The sequence below is a fragment of the Mchenga conophoros genome, linkage group LG6 (assembly GCF_057382185.1).
Source record: "Mchenga conophoros isolate Kocher_MC1m ecotype Shallow Benthic linkage group LG6, M_conophoros_male_GT1.1, whole genome shotgun sequence".
NCBI lineage: Eukaryota > Metazoa > Chordata > Actinopteri > Cichliformes > Cichlidae > Mchenga > Mchenga conophoros.
In genome coordinates, this window is record NC_140531.1 from 39813379 (window position 1) to 39834481 (window position 21103).

The 21103-nt window shown below is 40.9% G+C and overlaps 1 protein-coding gene across 1 annotated transcript; it reads left to right on the forward strand.

Annotated features, from left to right (window-relative positions):
- Positions 1–1479: 1479 nt before the first annotated feature.
- LOC146573297 (rho GDP-dissociation inhibitor 1-like) lies at positions 1480–20895 on the forward strand. The gene is made up of 6 exons (XM_085278021.1): positions 1480–1635; positions 9769–9957; positions 10695–10778; positions 16190–16266; positions 17292–17355; positions 18996–20895. Exons 2-6 carry the CDS (start codon positions 9771–9773, stop codon positions 19193–19195), a joined length of 612 nt encoding a protein of 203 aa, XP_085134147.1. The 5' UTR covers positions 1480–1635; positions 9769–9770; the 3' UTR covers positions 19196–20895.
- Positions 20896–21103: the final 208 nt, after the last annotated feature.

Sequence of the window (21103 nt, forward strand, 5' to 3'; positions counted from 1 at the left end):
GTCATCCTCACTGCTGCTGTTGTGTTATCAGTGTGTGTGGGGTTAACATTGCTCCTGAGTACCATTTCAGGTCTGTTTTTAAATCACAAATGTTTCACATTTCCATAGCGACAGTGGTATGAGCCGTGCCTTAAACAGCATCGAAACAAAGAATTTGTATTAAGAATTTTTTATAATAGAGTTATTCGAATTACTCGATAATTCGTAGCTCTAACTGATAACTTTCAGCATCACACAGTGAAACTAATGTAGTCATGTTTTATCTTATAATTTTATAAAAATGTAAACAAATTTCAAGACAAGACTTGTATTTCTTCATGTCTAGACTACTGCAAAAGCCTTTTTACTTCCTGCACTCATTTTTGCATTTGAACACTGGCTTCCAGAATGTTATAGAATTGATGTAACTGATAACTAGTTTTAAGGCCATTGGCTTTACAACTTCTGCATCTTTCAACTGCAGTTGTGCGATAATGATCCACACGGGGATGCCGGTCCCTGCCTCACTGAAGACTTAAGGCAACAGTGTTTGCAGTCAGTGCCCCGAGGCACTGGTCCTTGGTTATTAATAAATAATAATGGCTTTTATTTTTGGCCATTAGCAAAGAGACCAGGAAAGGGCCAGAAAAAAACAAAGAAACAGAAAACAACTAATTGAATTAGATGGAAAGAACACATAAATTGGTAATAAAAAAGATTTAGGTTGAAGTAATGGCTCATTACACCCGTGCCACATATTATATATGATTAAGAAAAATTATTGCTTTGTAGCCACAGCACCTAGACGCCACGCAGTCATTCAGATGACATTCAACTGTATTCCAGTATAAGTAAATGTGTAACTTTTGTATAGGCGACTCCATCTGTCTTGACACCTAAAGCTTCCCAAAGCTGGGCCATGCAAGAGGAGAACAACAAGCAAAACAGGAACAGAAAGACTGAAAAAGAAAAGAATCAAGGTGTTGCAGAGACGAGACCTCAACCCGATTTAAATGCTGTGGTGGGAACTTTAAGAGCGCTGTACACAAACAAATGCCCACAAACCTCAATGAACTGAATCAGCGCTGTAAGGAAGAGAGAGCTGAAATTCTTTCACAATGACAAGAGACTGATAAAGTCATACAGAAATGATTATTGGGGTGTACTTAGTTGTTCACAGGAACTGCATAGTAGTGTCCAGTGAGAACTTTCTTAAGGAAAAAAAAAAAAAAGAAAAATTATCAGAAGGTGTAGGTTTTGTAAGAATTTGCCTCTGCACACACAAAAGATTTTAAATCAGACAAACAAACATGTACTTCAAGGGGTTTTACAAGTAAGTATTAGAAGCAATCAGTGTTTTTTTAATACACAAGTCAGTTTTAAATATGTCCCGTTATCCTCTGTACCTTTTATCACAGTACAAAGTGTGACAGCAGAGCGAAACTATCCCACTGAATCCAAAACTAAACACAAGCTGTTAAGCGCGTCACCTACGTAGGGCGTGCGCGCCGCGGACCCGCTCCCGGGAACGTGACGCGCGGGCGGCGCACGGGGCGGCGCCGTCCCCTTGTTCGCCATACTTGCAGGAGAGCCCAGAGAGCAACGAACGCACTTACTGCAAAGGCTCCTGAAAACACTACTGCGTTTAATTTAAAGGTAAGCGTCTCCAGCTTCGAGGACAGCTTCTAACGCCCTCTCTAGAGCAACCATAACCGGCGCGCGTCCGTGAAGCCGCTCCGTTGTCGCGCCCGCTCCTGTCAGCTGATGATAACTTGTCATGCTAATGTTAGCTGCAGGCTCCGGTTAGCTCGGCTGAATTGTTCCCAGCGGTTAACGAGCTAGCCACTTGTCTCGCTCCTCAGTCCCACCCTGTGTGAGAGGGGGGGTCGGCGGCAGGAAAAGTTGAGCCACATTGTTCAGTATTAATGAGTTTAATCGTTCAGGCTAATGAACCAGTGGCGTGAGTAAACTGATGTGCTGTCAAAAGGAGGTTTGTTACCCGGCTAATAATGACAGATATATTTACTATTTTATCACCATGGCAGCTGCGGTTCATCTGGGGTTTTTCGCGGATAATACATAATTGAGGAAAATTTGCAAAGATCCGTGATATTATCTTTAAAATAAACATGCGTTCATTAAATTTCATTGAAAGAGCTGTTTTGTTTTTAATTTAATTTAATGCAGAAAAAATAAATATAGGAAACTCTGAAAGTCTTTGTGTTTATATGCCTGCCTAAGGCAAACAATAACACACTTTGACCAACGAACTATTAATTCTGTGTGTTAGTTAGAGATCAATACGTTAAAAAAAGCCCCACAAAAAGAAAAGTTACACTTTGTTTTTAATATATGTTATTGTTACTCTGTTCATCTGGGATTAGATTTACCTAGATTACAAACGACAAAATGACAGTCAGACCTTCCAAGAGCTAGTTTATGAACAAAAATGTATACGATTTAGAGATTACATGATATATTAGAGTATTATTATTATTATTTCTTATTATTTTATAAGTGAGCCTTTATATAGGTTTATATAGGTTCATTCTTCTGTCAGGTGTGTATAGAGTGTGAAATGATTTGATAATGAACCTAAATAATAAATAATCATCTGTTAGCCTCTATTACACTTTAACAAAACTTAAATTCTTTGCACATGGAGTTACTCATTAACAGGCTGCCCGTTATGAAGGTCAGATAGATGTAATGGCACTTTGGCGCCGGTTTGTTGACTTTTTACTTGTTGGCGTTAACGTTTTCACAGCAGAGAAATAAACTCACGCCCCCACAGCGAAAGTCTTTCTCTTTTTTAAAGAAGCAAACACAGCTACTCCCTTGGAGCATCTCATTCCCCCTCTTTGCTGTTCTTGAATGTAGCTGGAGTCCCTTTCAGCTGTTAACAAACTGTTGGCTTGTGTATGGCGTGCAACATGGCTGGATTGAACATGAGTGTACCGCTATTTCAGTGATGTCGAATTGATACAGGAGCTCAGATCTTCTCAGATCATACAAAAGGAAATGCTGCAACATTTGGAAATTATAAGACTTTCTGGAGATCTGGAGACTTTCAGTTTGCATATTCACCTGACTGTGTTATGAGAAACTGTTTTGATGACACGGTATAACTTTGATTTATTAAGTTAGCATAACCAGGAGGAAGCCAGTGATGTGTGAAATAGTTTTGGTGACACTACTTTGGTTGAAAGAGGGCGCCATTTTTGTTTTTACTGTTTCATTTATACGTTGTTAACGACTAACTTAATGTTTTATAAAGCTCAGTTTGATTTAATTTCTTTCTAACTGTACCAAATTTAATAATTCCCTGCTAAGCACGTCTGAAGAGCCAACTATGTCGCTCTTTACTGAATTTTTGCACTAAAGAGACTTAAAACAGTCAAACAGCTAAGGTAGCAGTTAGTTTGTTTAACCCTTACCTGGTTTTTCTGCGCTGAGATTGGACCAATGACAGATGTGCTGAAATAGCATGCAGTTTTTATGCATTCTATGCGTAGACTGTTTCATAGACAGTCTGGCAGCTTGTGCAATATTAGATAAACATGGAAAACATGCTTGTGGATGGTCCTAAAATATGGGAGAAACTGGGAAAAGCAGGAATGTTGACAGATTTGGTAAGGTGTGTCAATGCAGGTCCCCATAATCATTCTCTCCTCAGTGCTACTATTGGGCCACTAACGTAACATATTTAACTACTTAAAAAGCCCAGTGGATGAGAAAAGAAAGAAATTCAATAAATGCAAAAGACGAATAACAAGATATAATTTAATATATTTTATAATTTCTCTTTGGCAAATAAATTACACATGACTAATACAAGGAGGTGAGTCTGTATTTCCAACCCTACAAAAGCTGTAAAGAAAGGAGTTGTCAGAAGATATTTATTTTATAATAAATGGTTATATAGTAGCAGCTATGAAGCCCGGTTCACATATATTTGCTCATTGTGTCCAGGTTGTTGGTTGCATTGGTGGACATAGCAGACTCTGGTTGCTTAGGTAACCCACTAATGTATTTACCACCCAGTGATAAATCAATCAGTGGTATAATTCACTCACATTGGTAGTCGCTTAAGATGATCACCTCAAAGCTGAGAAGAGTTTGGCTCACTTATTTTCGACTGCTCCTACAAGACATTTTATATTCCCAGTTCTTGTGTAGGTCAGGCTCAGATTTTTTTTATATGTTAGTATTTGAGGAAAATTTTCCGTATTTATTGATTAATGCAAACCACTTGATTACAAAAAAATCCTCAATGTAACTTCTTTGCTTCAGTGCTTTGTAAGCATTTCATCCACATTTGTGACTAAAATAGACATGAAATAGTGACTTGGAGTATTAGAAGATTCACGCCAGGTAGTTCCTACATTTCTCAGCAAAAAGACGGAAAACACAACAGCAGCTGTGGAGATGATGCTGTCACAGTTTAACGTGGAGCCACAGTCTGTCTACAGACACGTGGTGAAAAGCGGGGAGGTGGCGTTGTTACCGAGAAAGTGAACTCAGCTGCAGTGAAAAGAAAACATGTTTGTCTCGTCCAAAACTATTAAAACCTTTCTGATAAACAGCTGGTGTGAGTCCTTCGTCTATCCACATCAACAACCAGCGCAAACATGACATAAAGCAAACTTTCAGCTCCTCGCATAGGCCACCGTTTTCCTTACACAGAGAAAAATCCATGTTAAAGCTAGAGAAGTTAGAATAAAAGCCTATTTATGCAGATTAACTGTTAACTCAATTAAACTGGCAGCAGCCCAGGGTGTACTAGACTAGATTTATTTCAAGGCTTTTGTAACATTGTTTTTCAGATTTAGATGAATATAAAACATAAATAATGTCATACACATTAAATTAAATTTTATTTATAGTTAAAAAACAAAAACAAATAAAAGTTGTTTTTTGTTTTTTTTTTTATCTTGCAGGTCAGTAAAAGCATGCATGGGGTCCGCAAAACTTTAAGCACTGACGTGGGGCTGTTAGTTTGGATAGTAAATTATTATTAAGTAAGCCGTCGGCAGGTTCTGAACATGTTGTAACATCATGATGATTCTTTAAAAAGCAATTACAGACGGCATTAAACAGACAGACACATACACACGCACACGGTCGCTGACTAACATGCACAAAAATGCACAACAAACATTAACCTTGACCATCGTTGATCCCTGACATCATCGTCCATGTGCAAAACATTGTTGTTTGCAGGGTATTGTTGTCTCCCTGCCGTGCGGGCGGCCAGTACGGACACCTAAGATTGGAATGCGATAACTCGAGAATGAGGCAACCTCGGAGCTTCAAATTATTACTATAGGAATTATCTATCTGCATATCTCAGGGAACTCAACCTGAAGGTCAGAGGTCAAGTTTTCTGAAAATCTTGTGAATGTGATAACCTAAGAACAAGGCAACAAAGGGGTAGCACCAGTCGCCGTAATTTAAATTATATTGCTGCTCAAAATTACAGCAGGCAGAAACCTCCATGTCTCTATTAAATTCTGTATTTGTTATTAATGTTTGCATGAGGCCGGCAGGGGTAACAGTCTGGATTGGCTGTTGCCCTGCAGGTTGTTGTTCTTAGTGTTTGATACAAAAATAGATGAACCCAAAAGAACCCAACACCAAACAGAGGATGTAAACGTTAGTGACACAGTGCACTGATGAGGCTACAGGCTCCCGCATGCTTCCTCTGTTTGTGAAATTGAAGTTTCTTTAAGCTTCCCGTCCTGTTTGCGAGCCTGCTGAAGGCTGTGTGGGGCGAGTCTGTCAAACTGGGTTCTAGTCCACTCATGAAATGTCCTAATGTTAATATTTGGCATGACAGCACAAGGGGAGTCTTCTTAATATCACTTTTATTAACTTCTTACATCATGTCCTGTGAGAACACGTAAACTGTTGAAAGTGAAAACACACGAGGATACTTTTTTTTACAATTCATAAAACATGGGATTTTTTTCAGCTTTCCTCAAATAAAAGCACAAATATTATTATACAAATTTATTTAAATCTAAAATACATTATGAGCTTACCAGAAATTAAATTTTTAACCTTTTTATTGTATGTTTGCTCAAATGGAAAAGCTTGTGACAGGAGAACCATAGTGCTTAAACGCATGCACGATAGTTCATTTGAAAGGTAACTTCTACTATCTGGAAAATGTGACTGTTCCATATTTCAGACCTGTGCTAATCCCGTGAGGTATTGACGTTACAGGTGTCCTTACTCCTCATGAAAACATCTTCAGTTGTCCAAATTTAATCATATGAGGTTAAATATAAATATTTTATTTCCTCACTTTGTGGAGAAAAAGCGGCTGAGCAGGCAGTGGGACATTTATGCTTTTATTAGTAACAATACAAAGTGAATATCCTAAAATTTATTCACTTGAGTTTTGGTTGACAGCTCACTCAAAGTGCAACTCAAGGTCAAAATCAGTGATGGCCAATTTAATTTAGGTGGGACACATACAGCCCAGTATGAGCTAAAGTGGACAGTTGTATATTGTTTCCCTTTCTCTACAATGGTGAATGGACTGGTACTCATATAGCATCTTTCTGCTTAATTTGTGCACTCAAAATGCCTCATTCACCTAATCACACACACACATTCATACACCTTCTGACCTTCCGATGGATGCATCGGGGTCAACTCGAGGTTCGGTATCAGATGGACTGGAGGAAATCAATCCACTGACCTTCTGATTAAACAGAGCCTCAGTGTCATGAAGTTTAAGTACACATTTACTGAACCAACCATCAGTTATAAAAGTGAGCTGAAGAAAAATAACACATCAGTTTTCCACATTATGAAAAAAACTGCTGATTGCCCATCAGCACGGCTCTTTAGGGTCACACTTTGCATAAAACTGTGTCAGAATGATCACTTTCTGTGTTGCCCGATTGACCAAACTTTGGAGAATAAAGTAAATGGAGCTTGCCTAGTAATAAATTATTATATGGTCTCACAGAATAAGATAGCAGTGTATAAAGGGATTAAATTAGCCTTTTGTGAGACAAAATCTAAAAGCTACCAGTAAAAGACTGATGTACTTGCACGGTGCTCAGTGGGAAAAATATTTAGCTTTAAGAAATTTCGTAACAGGGAGACCATGCAAACCAAAAATCTAAATAAAAAACTAAGAGTTAATGCCAGGAGTTTCACTCCTCGTCGAGTAACCGTGATCTAAATTTGACCTCAGTTAAATCTGCAATTTAGTTATGCAAAACATGAACTCAAATGAAGATTGCATTAAAAAAACCCAGTTATTTTTTATCATTGTACATGGCTCTAATAATGCATTTTATTTTTATTGAGTGGAAGGTATATCTGAAGTCGCAAGAGAAACTTGACCAAAGTAAAAGTTTGGTGTTTAAAGGCTCTGCTTGATTAAGGAGAATTTGTGCAACCAGCAGCTAATAATCACATTTTGAAGATGTTCTTGAAGTCTTACTTTAGTCACACAATTTTGGTTCCTTCAGGTGCAAGAGATTGTGTATATATAATGGTGCATTTGTAAGGAATAGAAAAGCGGAAAATTGAAGCAGGATTTTGGCTCCTGCTCAGGCATGTTTATGGCTGCGGCTCCTCGCATAGTTCACGTGTGTGCTGCTTATAGACATTTCTATGATGCCTGCTAGTTTAGGCAGTTCATAAGAGAAGAGAGAGATATGCAGACAAACTCAAACTTACGATTTGTATCACAAAAATCACTAATCACTAAAATTATTTGGGACATTTGCATTATCCACAATTCTTTTCAAACTTCCAGTCTTTTAGTTACAGCTACAGTTTACACAGTGTTGCATCTGAGGCTGGAGACTCGGAGCTGGAGCATTTAATCCATCTGTTGCTGCTGAAATGTAAACGAATGTCATGGAGGTATTAAACACTGCTGGCTGAGCACTGCTGGGTGGAGATGGAGGTACAATTAGTTCACAGCTACGTTTGCTGTATTGTTGAACTAACTGAAGCAGATTACAGTGATGTTGACTTAGCAGTTAATTTTTTTACCAGTTGTGAAAAATGTCCAGCCTAGTTAAATATCACCTAATGAATAAGAACGGATTATAAAAAAATCAAGAGTATAGTGACTAAAACGATCATGGTGCATCAGATCTTTCTAGCGTGCACATTATTTCACTAACTTTTATAGTCAGAGGAAACACATCGGCTCTGTTTTGGTCCTTTTCCTGTACAGCAGTGAGCTTTCGCCCCTCCCTGAAAGCTCGGACTCGCTCGTGTTCAGCTTTGACCAAGATGATGGAAAAACCTGGTCTGCCTAGAAGGAGAAAAACTAACGAAGTTTCCATAGGCGAACATGTTCTAGAAGAAAGAAAAACGAGTACACCTGCCAGCATCCCTCACCCAAACTCTTAACTGTTTGCTATCACTGAGTTTGTGGTTGTTGCTGCAGGGCTTCTGAGGTGGGCAGCTCCAATATCTACCACAAACATCCTGCAGTACAGGCTGCAGGCTGGCAGGGACCAGCAGTTTCCCTTAAGAGTACTCCCCATGTCATAACCTTGTACGTCCTCCACCACAGCTGTGTACCCCTTTATTTCTTACATTTATCTATTTATTAAATAAAACATTTTATTGAAATTGTACATAAATCCTAAGAAAATCCCCTGTAAAATATTCTAAGTTCAGTAAATACATCTTGTTTCTTAAAATCTCCTCCTATGTCTCCGAAACACCTCTCGAAGTTGGAGTTGTCCAGGAGGCGTCCTGTTCAGATGCCCAGACCACCTCAAATGGCTCCATTCATGCGCTTGACATTCTTTTAAATGTCTAGTCTAGGCATGGATGTTTTTTGTCATAATGGAGCAGCCCTGTGAAGCAGTAGAGTCACTGCATCTGAGCAAAGAGAGTTTACGTCCTGAATTCTCTCTGCTGGTTTTTCCACATTACTGAGAGTTCGTTGTGTGCAGAGCTGTCCTTTAGGTTTTTTTAAAAAATGCTCCTGTAATTATTTACAACATCAAAGTGGCTGCTCTTAAGTGATTAAAGATACACAACCAGGACTAAAGTGTAATTGTAAGCGATGTATGCTAGAGTGGCAGTGGTGCATTCAGGCCCTGTGTTTTTTCTGTTTTGCTGTGGGTGGGAGGGGGGCTTTAATGTGAGCTTTAAGACTCTCGGTCCAAGCACAGCTCTTCCTGCTTTTGTTACACTGTGCGTTTGAGCAGTGGAAAGTTTTTGGGCATTAGCCTCCTTAAAACGGGAACACAGTTAGTTTCTGTGCAAATGAAACACAAACCCATTGTCTCTGCATCAGGTTAACTCGATCATCTTGCTTTCCTGACATAAATGAGATGGCTTCCTTACTTGGAGGTTTATGAGGACAAAACAAATGTTATTCCTTGTTCTTGTTATCCTTGAAACTCTTCCCTGATAACATCGCTGAGAAAAACAAATATACACGACTGCGGTGTACACTGCTGTGAAGCTGTTGCTTGGTTGAATGTAATAGAGGTGAAAAAGACCAGACTCATGTCATCCATGCCAGGGGAACACAGTTGTTTTCATCTGACCTAAATAACTGCATCATGGGATGCTTGACGCCTCGTTCATGACTCCCCTCTCATTATTACTACTTCAAAGAAGTGAGATTAGATGACATAAAATGCTACACACAGCAGAGTTTGTCTTTTTGTTTACAACAAAACACTTGCCTCCCCAAGAGACAAGTGTTAGTAAGAATATAGGACGTCTGCCCACCTGCTTTCTTTCCATGCTCGCTATACCGTCACTCACATTTTTTCCCCCCTCCAGACATGGCTGACGATGACGTGACTACGGAGCAGCTAGCAGCTATCGCCGCTGAAAATGAAGAGCCAGAGCCAGTGAACTACAAACCTCCAGCCCAGAAGTCAGTGAAGGAGATCCATGAGCTGGATAAGGATGACGAAAGCCTACGCAAATATAAGGAAGCCCTGCTTGGCTCTGGGATCTCTGAGGCTGGTAATACACTGTGTGTGTCTGAGTGTGTGTGTAACGGTTCTGCAAAACCACAGTTCAAATTGTATCTCGGTTTTTCTTTAGAAGTGATTAATTAAAAACAGAAAAATATGTTTATTTGATTTAATGATAAACATTAAAGTCCATTACTCTGATGTGTTTCTTGTTCACCGCTTCAACAATACAGAAGAGGTCCCTGTAGGTATCACAGTGCAGGAAGGTGGTGCTGTGTTACAATAAAGCAGATGTTTTTGTTGTTTTTGGTTTGTCATTGAACTGTTACATCCTGTTTGATGCATTGTGCATTTTATTAAAAAAACAGGACTAAGCTGGAGTTGTATGTCTTTATAGTAACCTGTGGCCTAGTGTTGTCTGTCAAACACTGATGATCAGTACGCTTCCTGCTGTGAGGAGAAAGTTTGAATTGTTGCCTGAGAACAAACTGAAGAGTAATTAATGCAGAATCTGTCCCAACTACAGCAGCCTGTCCTGATTTCAGCTCCCCTGAGTTCAAACACTTCAAACACGTAGCTGATTTTTACATCACATGCAGACCTCCTATAAATGTCTGGGTTTAGCAGACTGCATGTGAAAATGATGTTAAAGTGTCTTTAAGGATAAATAAAAGTTATGAATATAAACTATGGAGCAGCCAGCAGTAATCTGGGTAGTATGAGACACATGTTTAGCATGTTTGCTACATCTGTACTGAATCACCTGTTTCTTTGGTCTTGTCTCAGATCCCAATGTTCCCAACGTCCAGGTGATCCGGATGAGTTTGGTCTGTGATAGTGCTCCTGAGCCGCTGGTCCTGGACCTCTGTGGTGAGTCTGTGTTCAGGCAGAAATCAAGTAGAAGTTTCTGATTGAACCCCAACATTCAGTGTTTGATAACTAATGGCGCCATATTGGAACTGTTGATCCTTCCTACGGGTTTCCGTAGACCAGGGGTCGGCAACCTGCGGCTCTTTAGTCCTTATAGTGCGGCTCCGCGTGGTTTGGGAAAATAAATTAGAAGTATTTAGCTGAAGTATATTTTCTTTATGTTAGTTTTTTTAACTTGTAGTTCTAAATTGGAAGATTGTTGTGATATTGAAATATAAAAATAAAATAATATTCTATTATTTTTTTCATCGCTCAAAATAAGCGTCACACTTGCGGAAGCCGGTGTACCCGCCGAAACGCCGTGCATTTATCGAGACTTCCAACCCCAGGTAGGCCAATTATGGATCTTCGGATCCACATTATGTGAGCAGCTGTTCTCCACCGTGAACTATGTTAAAAACAAACACCGCTCACGTCTCACAGATGACAACTTACTGTCCTGCGTAAAGATAAAGTGACTTCGTACAGCCCCGATTTGCAGACGCTGTGCGCAGAGGTTCAGGAGCAGAAGTCTCATTGTAAACATATCACGGCAGACCCGACGATGTTTGCATGAACACGCTTTTCAGCATCTCTTTATTGACCACTTTTCACACACGGTTGCTGTACGCATACAGCCGGCTGTAGCTTTGCAGCTCACAGCCCGACACACACCAACACATCAGCATAGATACCACAGACGTTAAGGCGGCGAGGCGAGGCACACACATTAACCAGGTAAAATACATATTTAGGCAGAATTTTGCAAATATCTATTTTTCATTTTTCAGCAGCATAGTGCTTTTTTTCCAATTATTTTTTTAAAATTCAGGTCAAGGCTCCAAAAGCCCAAAGGCGATTTATATATCACAACAGTTTTTGTTTGCTACGTGGTTCATTTTAGTTTCCTTTCCATTTGTTATATTTCTTTAAGAGTTCAAAATGTGTTAATTACATGAATAAAATGTAATTTTCTCTGTAGCACTTCATGGATTTCATACGCAACACACCTTAGTTGTTCACACAAAGCATAAAGGTAAAAAGCAATATATACAGTGTTAACTTCATTTTAGATGTCAAAAAGTATTTGCGGCTCCCAGTGTTTTCTTTTGCGTGGAAACCGGGTCCAAATGGCTCTTTGAGTGTTAAAGGTTGCTGACCGCTGCCGTAGGGGAACCTGGGGAAGGATTATTAATAAGTGGCCCGCAGTTATGTTTGTTTCCGGGTTTGTCTCTTCTGGTCCGCTGCTTTAGGTTTTCAGTTGTTTGCTATTTCCCAGCTGCCTGGGCACCTTCTTCATACCCATGTGCATGTGCAGCGATCGTGGTTGGCACTGTGGAAAAAAACATTTGTGCATGACTCAAGGAGTACCTGGATAACTCTGTGTCCCGCCAACATCCTCACCTCAGTTATTTTTTCAATTTTTATTTTGTTTAAAGTTAGAGGAATCTGCTGCTGAGTTCAGTATGTGCAAGATATTTTCAAGTTTCTTGAGTAGCCGCACCAAAATAATTGTAAATATGAGAGGATATAATTGAGCATCCTCGAGTTCATTCAGAGTGATGAGCTCACCTGTGAAGCAAACTGCTGAGACAAACTCACAAACAAGTAGGGGTGAAAAATCTATACTGGATAGTATCACGATATTTTGTATCATGTGACACCAAATATTGATGTTTTATTAAATAAAATAATCTGGGGTTACTATAAATACATTATTGTTGCCTTATTGTAAATTCGACACGTAACCATAACAGTTAATAAGAGAGACGAAATTAATATCAAGCAGGTTCTTTGAGTTTGTGTTATTGGTGCAGCCGTCCAACAGTCCCCGTTTCGCATGTTGCCCCTTGGGAAAATTAATTTCCCGGCTCCCATCTATAAAATAATTGAAATGCCTTTTTTCTCTCATGGGCCAGTAAATCTCCTTCAGTGGTGGTGGTGGGGGACTCGAGGCCCCGCTGCCAAAGTCAACAACGTGTTGTTCCGTCACATTTTCACACCATTATTTTCTTTCGAATCATTTTCATCCTGTTTCAAAGCTCTCAGACGTGCTTGTCCTGCACCCCCAGTACAGACTCTGCCTATTATAACTCCATCCAGCAGCACTTACTCTGTGAAGGTCTGAATCTGCTACTAATAAGATTTACCGACACGTCCCAGAAGCAGAGAGAAATGGACAAACTACAGCGACTGGATTTAGTTTTTTAATTCGTGGCACTAATTTAAAAGTTAATGTAAATTATTCCAGAGTTTTATAATCTTGTAGGTCTGAACTGCATCTTCTCACTCCTCTGGAGCAGCTTTGGGCCCAGCTGGCCTAGATTTGGATCAGTCCAGGACATTTTGTCCTGTTCCTCGTTGCAGCTTTTACTGCTTTCTCAGATAAAGTTGTGACTGTCCACACGGTAAATAAAGGCACAACAGTCCAGTTTGGCTGATTGTGACTTTTTCAAAAATCCTGCCATTAATTCTAGTTTAAAGTCACAGATAGCCCTCAGCTATGCTCGTGTGTTTGTCCTTAAAGCTGAATATTGTCAGGCTTAAGAAACACTGAATTGAACTCTGTTAAGGCAAAAAGTGCCCCCCCCCCTCAGGAGACGTTAAAATGAATTGTCCCCATTGTGTTTGTATTTGGAGATAAAACATGTTTTGCTTTTCAATAAAAAGTCCCTGAAACTAATATTTTTAAGATGTTTCATGGCACAGTCATTTCTCCTCTTATGCAAGGAACCAAAACGTTTAATAAGGTTGATGATAAAACGCGCCCTCACAGTTTCGGGTTCAACTGACTTACAAACTGGCCCAAAATATAAGACTCTTACTTCTGTGATCACAGAGACTGTGATAAAAAGAAGCTTGCAGGACGAAGAAGGAAAAGCAGAAGAAGCAAAGATTAGTGTAAGTTGTCTGTTTTTGTACTTCAGGAGCAGGAAATAAAACTGGAACACTAACTTTCTGAACTTTAAAATATTTCTTAGTTTCTGCAGAGGTTTGAGTCTCTTTGGGCTCACTTCCTTCTTTGTTGTTGGTTTCTTGTGAAGCTTGGGTTTAAGAGGACTCAAAGGAAGAGGAGGACACACTCTACTCAGCAAGAACATACTAGAAACAGCTCAGTTTAAAAGCCTTTTTTTAGAGGCCTGGGAACAACAGGTCAGCATGGCAGTCAGCTCCCACGGGACTGCCAGAGGATTTTAGTGTCCCGAGGACTCACTGATTGTAGGAAACAAAGGGAGGGATGTAAATGTGTCACACAGGGCGGCGTGATTAAGGCAAAAAACTGAAACTGTTATAATCTGGATTATTTAAGAGTGTAATTAAAAAACAAACAAGAAATTACTGAACCAAAAAACATTTTGCAGAGGTTTTCCTTTAAATTCAGATATAATTAAATTAGTGGTTTACAGATTAGTGGGTGATTTTAAGGGGTACCAATCAGAAGGTCAGTTATTAAGTTGCCAGTTGACGTAGTGTCCTTGAGCACGATACTGAGCCTCATATGCGTTTTTGCTCGACAGGCTTGTAGCGTAGAAGTATGACAACTAATAACTTTACTTTCTCTAGACCAAAAGCTTTCCTTGTCCAAAAATCTCTCCTGTGTCGCCTCTTTTCTTAATCACTTATGTTCTGCACATTTTTAATCTTAGCTTTGTTTTCTGTACTAGAGTAACAGAGTGTATACAGGAAAAAAGCACGTTTGTTAAGACATTAGGACACTTCCATCTAGAGAAGTGATCCAGTGGAACTTGTGCTTTTAACAAGACTCTCTGTTAGTAGTAGATGGTGTTTTCGCCATGAACCGTTCGCCAGTGTTGCTCTGCTAAGGGAGGCAATAAAGGAAGCACCGAAGCAGCTTTCCTCAGTATTTGGATCATTTGAAGAGCTCCCATCGTGGTTTCCATGTAAATGCTTTCGGGTCATGTCACTCTGTGGGGAACATTGTTAACAACATCTGACCAGTCAGCTGCTGGGTTTGTGCTTTCAGGAAGGGGTAGATAACAAAGGAAGGTGCTGCTGTAAAGGTAGAAGGTGCACATCGTTTAAAACAAAAGACAAGATGCTTTGGTGACGTTTTCATCCTGTTTTGGTGAAACAGCCTGACGTCTCTAATTAAAAGCAGTTTTAAATTGTTTATGGTCGATTAACCTCCAAGTTTGATCCACTCGTTTTTATTTCTTTTTAATATAAACCGATACAGTCACAGTCAGCAGCTCGGTACTAAAATCTAAGGTCATACACTGTTTTAGTTCCAGCTTACCAGAATGTAAAGTAGATGTAAAATAAAAGCTTAGAGGCTAAAGTGTGAGCTCACTGTATGGAGCAGTGTGCGAGTGCTCAGAATAGAAGCAGCTCAGTTTGTGCTCGTGAGCTTCACCTCACGATCGTGATCTAAAAGAGACGATCTGCATTATAATTAACACCTCGTTATCTCACAGTAATGTTTGAGGTCTACAGAGGGAAACGATGTTAGTGGATGGTTCCAGGAGCTACGATAACATGTGTTCAGTGAATCTTTAAGATTGAAACATGAGGGTAAAGACGTGTGTGACTCTCACAGCGTAACAAGTACTTTGGTGGTAACTGTGCGCTCAGTACAGCTGTGAAATATCAACATTGTGTCAGTTAATAAAAACTCAGTACTTTAGATAATTGTGTAATTTTACCTTTTTGATTTTATATGATTTATTGATGTTTACACCTTCATGCATTTGTGTTTTAAATTCATTTTTGCCAAAAGAGACAATAACAAACAAAGTCACTGTGAAGTGAAATCAGATGTCCTAACAGATCTGTGCCCTGCAGACTGTCTAGCTCTCGCTTTTTACCAGCTTTCCTGTGCAAATGTTTTACTCAATAATTTATTTGTGAGAAATCATATATTCAGCTGCCTCTCCAGTAAGTCTCATCTTGGACTGCAGCTGATGACGGTGGTATTGTTCTCCTCTGCTGCCTTTGTGAGCTCAGCATAGCGCCACCTGCTGCAGGTTTGTGTTTGAGTGGCTGTCAAGCTCACGACGGATCTCCACAGCAGAGGGAGGGCTGCTGTCGACAGCTACAGTCCAAGATGTTCAAGTTCCCCCATCTGCATGACCTGTGGGTCGCTCTTGGGGAAGCAGCTTAATGAAATCCAAGACCATAATAATAGTAACAGCAGCCTGGCCAAAGAGCCAGGACACGACACAGGAAGGGTCGCGGCTAAGCAGGTTAGCGAAGTTAGCGAAGACTGATCAGCGTGAGAGTGAGAGGATTGCATGAATGAATGAATCAATGGCACTAGTCCTTATAACAGATGAAATTAAAAAATGCTGAAGTGAACTGTCACTGAGGTTTGGACCTTATATTGATTTGTCTGTGTTTGTTGTTGCTCACAGGAGACCTGGAAGCCTTTAAGAAGCAGGCCTTTGTCCTGAAGGAGGGAGTAGAATACAGAATAAAGATCAGCTTTAAGGTGAGAGCTGCTGGTCCGTTTAAGAAATGAGTGATCTGTCCTTGTTTTCTGCAGACCATGTTAAAGTACAGCTGTTCCACTGATAGTGATGTTTTCAAATCTGTGAAGTTTGGGTCACTGGACAGGACTCGACAGCCATCCTCTAAGGCACATTTTACAGAAATATTGTTGGCACAGGAGCTCAATGTTGGCAGATTGCTGCTCAGTGAGGCTTTGATATTAAAAACATTTATTTCCTGCCATTAACTATAGGAAATATTGCTCACTTCCTCTGAATCCACTGAGTGTAATGTAGGCACAGACGATGTACATAGCAACAAAACAACAAGAGACACACATTGTTATTTATCTGGAACCACATCACAATTACAAAGCAGGTTTTAGAGCCACAAAGAGCCATCTGTAGCCACTCAATAACAAAAAATACAAAATCTCAAAGTAATTGGTGTCAGGTCATCTGCGCTCTCATTAAAACATTAATTGGTAGCAGGAGAATTGTAGTAGATGCTCACAGGATGAAAAGAGTCTTTTTATCAGCTTAAAAACAGTTTTCAGCTAAAAGCATGTTGGAAATCATCTTTTTGGTGCAGAAATGGTATTTTATGCCTGTCAGACTGTGTTATCCTTGTCATTTTTATAGTTTCATACAAGAAATGGGACCAAATTCTGTTTCTGTGAGAGGCAGCCAATAACGAGTTGATGTTATATTTATACACAATGTTGGTTCACCCTCAAGTTAGGTGCATTTTTAAGCTTGAATTATTCACAGTTCAGGGTTAATTAGTTTAACAGGAAAAAAAAACATTTTTATAGAAAAAGGTCCACAGACTGAAAATGAGTGAAAAAGCAGCCAATGTCCAAAAACCACTTTCTTCAAGAACTTTTGATCAAGTCAGAAGAAAGTCTGGCTCCTTGGAAGCAAAGTTTAAAGAAATGAGGGCCAGCTCAAGACTTTTGCACAGTGCCATAGACTTGTTGATCTGTCTTACTGTCACATGTCTGATGCAATGTCTTTGTGTCCTCAGGTGAACAGGGAGATCGTATCGGGGCTGAAGTATGTGCAGCAGACGTTCAGGAAAGGAATGAAGAGTGAGTGAAAAACGTCTGTACAAACACAGTTCCTCTGAAGATCAGCGTTACTGGTTGGATGCAGCTCCTGCATGTAAAGCTGATCATGTGCTAACAGCCAAACAGCAGCCTACAACAACCAGAGGCTCATTAGCTGTGCTGCTAATCAGTCTTTTTATATACAAGCATGCACAGCTGTTACTTTGCTAAATGAGCTATTAATGTCAGTTTGGGGCTGATTATTGAGCCAGCCGCTGATGTTGAATCGGTGTTTTTCCTGGATCAAAAAGGCTCCTTTGGAGCGAGCTGAAATGAGCCTGTGTAACAGATAATTGCTGGGAGTTTTACTTTGGCTCTTTGTTTAAAAAAATCTTGTCTCTCCTTGGCGCGTTAGCTACAGTTACAGCACATTTGTTTACGTTCAAACACGTACAGGCCTCAGTCTCACAGTCACCCCTCACACAACTTAAATGTTTCTCTTCATCAGTAAATTTAAAAGTTTTTTCCTTACAATGAAAGAGATAAAAGAGTGCTTAAGCACACAGAGGGGATACTGAGTCACAGAGTAATGGGTAATACTGAGTAACCACAGATGTAACAGCAGCTCTGAATTAAGGCGAGTGAAAGTTGATAAGACGTCTCATGTCACAACAACACTGTTACAAGCTGAACAAACAGTGAAGCAACAATCCTGAGACGACCTGTGATCCAGAGCTTCTTCAGGGCCTGAAGCTTTATAAGTTATTGAAAACAGCCTCTCACAAAATGCTACTTTTTTAAGTATTATTTGAACATTTTTGCCTTTATTGGATGGTGGAGCAGTGAAGACAGACAGGAAAGTGAGGAGAGGAGAGTCACAGCTGCTGGGACTGCTGCACTCGCCTGCTTACCTACTGAGCTGAAGCGGCTAACTCAGGCTCTTTTTAAAGCCTATGTTTGTGTTTTGCATGTTTAGCTTCTTTTAAAAAAATATTTAATTGGATTTTTATTTTAATAACAATTTCAGGGAATCACAGAATGACTCAAAGGCAGTGCCGTTACACTGTTGTGAATCTGTTTCACCTTTTTTGGTGCAAATTGAAGTGACAACAGGTTCACAGGAGAGGCAACAAGAGCACTCCCCAAAATAAGAGTGAGCTGCTCCCTGCAGCCCATTCAGTTTCAGTCTAGCTCCTCCAGGATGGCACATCCACATGAAGGTTTTCCAGATCAAGAGTGTGGAGGAGGAACGGGAGTGCTCCTGTTTCTGACACACGAGGATCTCGCTGGTTGTTGTTTTGCAGAGCTCTAGCAGTGCTGCTCTTACTCCCTCATACAGACGAGCGTTCCTGCTGCTGGGTTGACGTCCAGCTCTCCTCTCTTAATATCTCCATCTCCTGCTGTGCAGTGCAACCTCGTGACAGCCCATCACAGTGATCTTATTTTACAGGATTAAGTTGTATAAATTATAGAAGTTATAGAAAACTTTTATAATTATATATCCATGTATATTTAAAAATTTAAGTCCTGTGAAGCTGTTATTTTAATTTTTTTTGCTGTAACTGACTCCTCGCAGCCACCTGCAGTGTCTTCATGGCCCACACGTTGGTAATTACCAGCCTGTTCACAATCTGAGCTGAGCGTGATGTAAAGATCTAACGTTTCCTCTCGTTTGTTGACAGTTGACAAGTCAGACTACATGGTGGGCAGCTATGGGCCGCGTGGTGCTGAATACGACTTCCTGACTACGGTGGAGGAGGCGCCCAAGGGCCTGCTGGCCCGTGGCAACTACGTCATCAAATCCAAGTTCACCGACGACGACAAGCACGACCACCTGTCCTGGGAGTGGAACCTGAACATCAAGAAAGACTGGAAAGACTAAAAGAGGCCTTTGTGTTTGGAGCTGGGGGTGTAGGGGGGGGCCGCAAGGGATTCCCTCAGCCCCTCCCCTCCTCCTCCATCTTCCTCCTCATCCTCCTCCCATCCCTGCCACGTCCACCGCCATTTCTGCCTTCTTTGTTTTTGTCGTGCATTTCATGCTCTCATGCCTTATCTCACGCCTCGCTGTCTTAACGCCCCACCCGCCCCGCTCTGTCAGCACCAGTAGCAGCAGCAGTAGCAGTAGCAGCAACCTAACCCCCCCCCCCCCCCGTCTGTCCGTCCATCAACACCTTCCTGCTCAACGTTTCATTGGTTGCGCACGAGCCCACCTCTGTCCATGCACTCATGCGCCCCACCGAGCTGTGCCAAGTAGCACCTTACTCCTGCGCCCGCCGCCCTCCTCTGCTTCCTGTTTTTTCCCCCAGTTTTTCACTGCTTCAAGAGATTAAGTCCTGCCCTCCACCTCCCCCGAAAAGGTGTCTTCCTCTCTCAGTATAAGTACATGTGGAAAAGCAACTGTACAATCAACTTTTGTTTGCCTTTTTTATATAATGGTATCAATGGTTGTGTAATGTGATTGTATTCACACCACAGTTAATCAGCTGTTCTTAGCACCACCCCCCAGCATCCACCTCCCCGTCTGCCCGCTTGCCAACCGCTCCACGCTCGTTTTGCTCACCTACTCGCTCGCTGTCTTTTGATATGATTACCAGTACCTGCCTTGAAAGAAAAACAAAACGAAACACATTCATTCAGAGCTGCTCTACGCCGCCTCTTTCTTTTCTAAATGTACTTGCACGCTCCCTGTCAGATGGGAGGCGTGGCCAAAGTGAACAAGGGAGTGGAAAGTATAAAAAGTAGCTGCCTTACGTATCGATTAATGTTTCTTTAGCATGCCTTGTGTGCACGAGCAGCGCTCGCGATCAAGTAGTCTGAATACGAAGGGCTCGCTCTCGCTGCCAACGAATAACCACCTGTAGCCCTGTTGTAGTGGAGACTGTTTATACAGGTGACTGAATGGCAGCTCTGCACACGCCCACTGCCCCCTCCACGCTAAACGCTTCCTGTAATCGGAGGGAACTGAATGTTAACTATTGGAGAAATTTTAATCTGGCACTCTCGCTTCTTTTAGCCAAGAGGCCTTAGCACCAACTACGATCACGTGGAGAAAAACGGTAAAAACATTTTTAGATTTTTCTTCCCCCCCCACTTTGCCTTAATGTTTGCCCCCTCCCCGCCGCTCTCGTTCGTTCAGATCGCTTCATAGGTTGCAGTCAGGAGATCCCAGGTGTGGAGGAGGCTGAGCCAGGCGCCGTCTGCTGCTGCCGCCGCCACTGCCGGAGACCTCGGCGGCGTCTGGTCTCACCCGCAGACAGAGGAAAACTGACATGAACAGTCAGGTGACACTACCAGAGAAAACACATGCTCGCTATTTAAATGAAGAATGAAGGTTTTAAAAACACGACTGACCAGTGACACTAAATATGAAGCAAACTCGTACTGTACCGAAACACATGGATGTAAAGCTTCTGTTTGTTCCTTCCTCATCCTCTTCTTCTGATGATAATTATGAATTCCTGCTCCATACATTCCTTCACATTGTACAGTTTCTATGAAAACGCTGGCATGCTGGTGGGGTTGTATATTCTATCATCATTTGTGGTTGCTCTTCTCGGTCAATAAAGATTTTGCTCAACCTGGCCTCTGACGTTCTGGTGTTTTGCAAATAAAGCTTTTTGCTGTATTACACTGTGAATAAATTCCACTCAGGCTATGAAAGTGATGACTTTCACAGCCTGAATGGAGCTGCAGGTAAGGCAAAGTAGCATTTCAAAACAAATGTATTTTACTAAAATTATTTATCTGTAGTCCTTACAAAGTGATGCTGATTACTTGTGTATGCACTATC

Coding starts and splice junctions, on each gene's coding strand:
- LOC146573297 (XM_085278021.1), top strand. CDS start 9,771: ATGGCTGACGATGACGTGACTACGGAGCAGCTAGCAGCTATCGCCGCT. Junction 9,958..10,694: donor CTCTGGGATCTCTGAGGCTG/GTAATACACTGT, acceptor GTCTTGTCTCAG/ATCCCAATGTTCCCAACGTC. Junction 16,267..17,291: donor GAATAAAGATCAGCTTTAAG/GTGAGAGCTGCT, acceptor TTGTGTCCTCAG/GTGAACAGGGAGATCGTATC.